The 3,076-nt window shown below is 32.6% G+C and overlaps 1 protein-coding gene across 1 annotated transcript in view; it reads right to left on the bottom strand.

Moving 5' to 3' along the window:
• Nucleotides 1-2,573, bottom strand: part of LOC101508024 (vacuolar protein sorting-associated protein 52 A) — an 11,085-nt gene extending 8,512 nt beyond the window's left edge. Inside the window, exons 1-6 of the mRNA XM_004495502.4 lie at nucleotides 2,314-2,573; nucleotides 2,110-2,177; nucleotides 1,943-2,000; nucleotides 1,306-1,401; nucleotides 762-863; nucleotides 215-298 (exon numbers count right to left, since the gene is read on the bottom strand). Of these exons, the coding sequence (XP_004495559.1) occupies nucleotides 215-298; nucleotides 762-863; nucleotides 1,306-1,401; nucleotides 1,943-2,000; nucleotides 2,110-2,177; nucleotides 2,314-2,340 (435 nt within the window). The 5' untranslated portion in view covers nucleotides 2,341-2,573. The remainder of the gene's footprint in view (nucleotides 1-214; nucleotides 299-761; nucleotides 864-1,305; nucleotides 1,402-1,942; nucleotides 2,001-2,109; nucleotides 2,178-2,313) is intronic.
• Nucleotides 2,574-3,076: the final 503 nt, after the last annotated feature.

The following is a 3,076-nucleotide window of genomic DNA, read 5'->3' as shown; positions in this document are numbered from 1 at the left end:
GAGATACATTTGGTTCAAAAGAAGGGAGGGGAGGGATTTTAAATGGTTGTGTTTGGTTCAAGGGGATGGGAGGGATTTTAAATGGTTTTTAAGTTGTTTTGGTCACCTCCCCTCCATCTACCTCCAATCAAACACACCCTAAGCATATGCCAAAAGGTGCTACAGTTTATGAATGTCATTTAAATCATAGTTTGTTTATATGAAATGGCCATACCTTGCGATTCTTAAGCCTTAAACCCATATCCATAGACTTCTCCTGCAGAATTTTAATATCGGAACTTATGGAACCAATCTCTGCCTGATAAGTATAATTAGAGTTAGTGATTAAATATTCAAAACCAAGATAGAAACTGAGATACAAATAGTTTGAGAAGTCCTTCAAATTATTGAAGAGACTAATATAATTGTAACATTGGTGTGATATTTGACTATTAAGTATTAACAAATCATCAGAGATGGTAAACAAACACTTCATTATTGTTAGATGAAAATAATACTTCTAGATGGCAAACAATGTAGAAATGTCGCATTCAAGCTTTACAGTAAACATTATTTACAAAAAATGTTAAGATCGTGGTGCCAATCCAAATGTAAAGTACTTGCACTATTTGTCTCATCAGAAAATTGGGAAAATCACGTTTACCAACATTTTTAAATGACATTAATTAACTGAGAACTGGTTGGTTGGTTTTGCTTTTTATCAGTACATACAGATACTCATAAATGCAAGCTTTTACATATTGCTCAAAGGGCCAACATACCTGAAATCCACTTAGCAAAGTTTCCATATGTGACAAGATATTATCACAATCTCGAATTTGATCATGAAGAGAGACTAGATTATCACTTTCTTTAATATAATCCTACAATAAATGGCACAGTTGTAAAATCAATTGATTGGTTTATTGTCAGCGACTCGGCAACAATCGATAAAAGCATGATTAATGCAAGGAACAGCATGACAAGGCAACCAAAATTCCATGATAAAGTGAAAGAAGTTATGTCAGAATACTTCACTATATAAAGGGAAACAAGAAAAAAGAAAGCATAAATAACTAGTTGGTATAGAAATCCCATATAATCAAATTTTTACATAATTTCTTAGTTACCACAAATCATGAAAGATAGCACTTTCCTAAAAGTAAAAGAAGATTCATTACCAATCTTTAGCATTTAAGATAGCGAGATCCAGAAAAACACAAGGCTACAAGATCAGTACCACAAATAGACAGTAAAAGACACATGCTTACTGGTCATCAAATTTAGCAAAGCAAACAAAATGGCTTGTCAATATTATCAACAAACCTGAATTGAATCCAACTCGACTTTGCGCAAATCATTCTCAACTCCCTTGGTATAATCTCTAAGTTTTGTACCTTTAGATAGTATATTTGCAACTACCTACAAAAATGGAAACAACTTAATAACTTATATATGTCTGTGTGTGTTTCTAGCCAGAAGAATATTTGAAAGGCAAGGAAAATAAGAAAATGACCACAATATGATTTGTAACCATTGACAGACTATGCACAGAAAGAAAATACAATTGTGCATAAAATGATAGCTTAAATGAAGCCGATAAGAATATGAAGAAAAAAAAAATAGACATGCTTAAAATGAAATGAGCTGTTGCAATAACCTCGACGCATTCTTTAGAGTTCTGCCATTGATTATTTGATTAAATTGAATTGGTTTCAAATACACAATTAATGATATTTTTGGTAAGTATATAGTTATTACTAAGAACAAGCATCGGAACCTTACAAAGCTACATGCAGAACTTTTGATATAAACCATTATGCCAAGAGATTATTAGAAAAAACCATTTTGCTAAGAGAATATTAAAAAAAATACCATTATGCTAAGATCAACTAAGCCATTTCATCAGCATCTAAAATAGCAGTGATTTCGACACAAGAACAAAGTTGAAATAATAACTCACTTCATCATTTTTACATTCCTCAAGCTCCTGCTGTAATCCTTCCAAGGATATATCATCACTGCAAAAACAAGTTAACCAAAACATCTAAAACTGTCATTCTTTCTTCATCGCAAAGTTAACTATCAACTAAAACAAATAGTAATTTAGAACTGAAATAGTGTGTTTACCCGTTTAGATCCTCTTCGACGGTTAAATCACAAACAAATGCTCCAAGATCAAATGCATTAGAAGGACTCTGCACACCGCATAAACATTCAATGAAATTCGAAATGCTGGCTTCAGCAATTTGTTGATCATAGGAGAAATTTCAGTGCAATAGAAAATGGAAAAACGAACAAGTAGAAGTAGAAAATGATTACGCTATGATATACCATTGAGTTTCCAGCAACATCAGCCATTTTTGTTTGTGCGGAGATAATTCGCAGTTTACTTTGATTTCAATAAATTTTGAAAAAAATTAACATGTAGAGAGAGAGAGAGGGAAATTAGAAGAAGGAGAAAACCGCTGTGAGGAAGATCAAAGAGAGAGTAATGTAGTGATCGCCATTTGCGACCATTGAAGTGAGATTTGGGACACGTCGTAGCTGAGATCTACCTGCCTGGAGGTGATCCGGACTGTTATTGGGCTTATAGTGGATTGGGCTGTATCTGTATCTAAAACAAACGGGCGAGAATTGGCTTTTGTACCCCCATTTAAACTTATACCCCCAATTTGTTAAAAATCCAATTTTATCCTTAAAAAATTCATTTACGAGCAGTTAAAAGAAATTACTCTAAAATCTGGACCTTGCTGAAATTTCCGGTAAGTTGCATCAAAATTTCCGGTAGTTATAATTGTTACCGGAAATTTGGAAAATGAAATTTCCGGTAGTTGTAATTTTAATACCGGATTTTTGAAATTTCCGGAAGCTACCGGAAATTTCAAAAAATTTGAAAAATCCGGTAGTCATTTTTTGTTCACCGGAAATTTGGTTTTTTGAAATTTCCGGTAGTTAACCCGGAAATTTCAAAAATCCGGTACTTAATTTTTTATTTTTATTTTTGAATATGCTTTTAATTTGTTTGTTATTTTATTTGAATTGTTTTTTTGAACTATGGATGGAAAACACACGACCAGTATTTATAGATTTAACT

The sequence above is a fragment of the Cicer arietinum genome, chromosome 4, assembly GCF_000331145.2.
Source record: "Cicer arietinum cultivar CDC Frontier isolate Library 1 chromosome 4, Cicar.CDCFrontier_v2.0, whole genome shotgun sequence".
Lineage (NCBI taxonomy): Eukaryota > Viridiplantae > Streptophyta > Magnoliopsida > Fabales > Fabaceae > Cicer > Cicer arietinum.
This window is presented reverse-complemented; position numbering and strand designations above follow the sequence as displayed.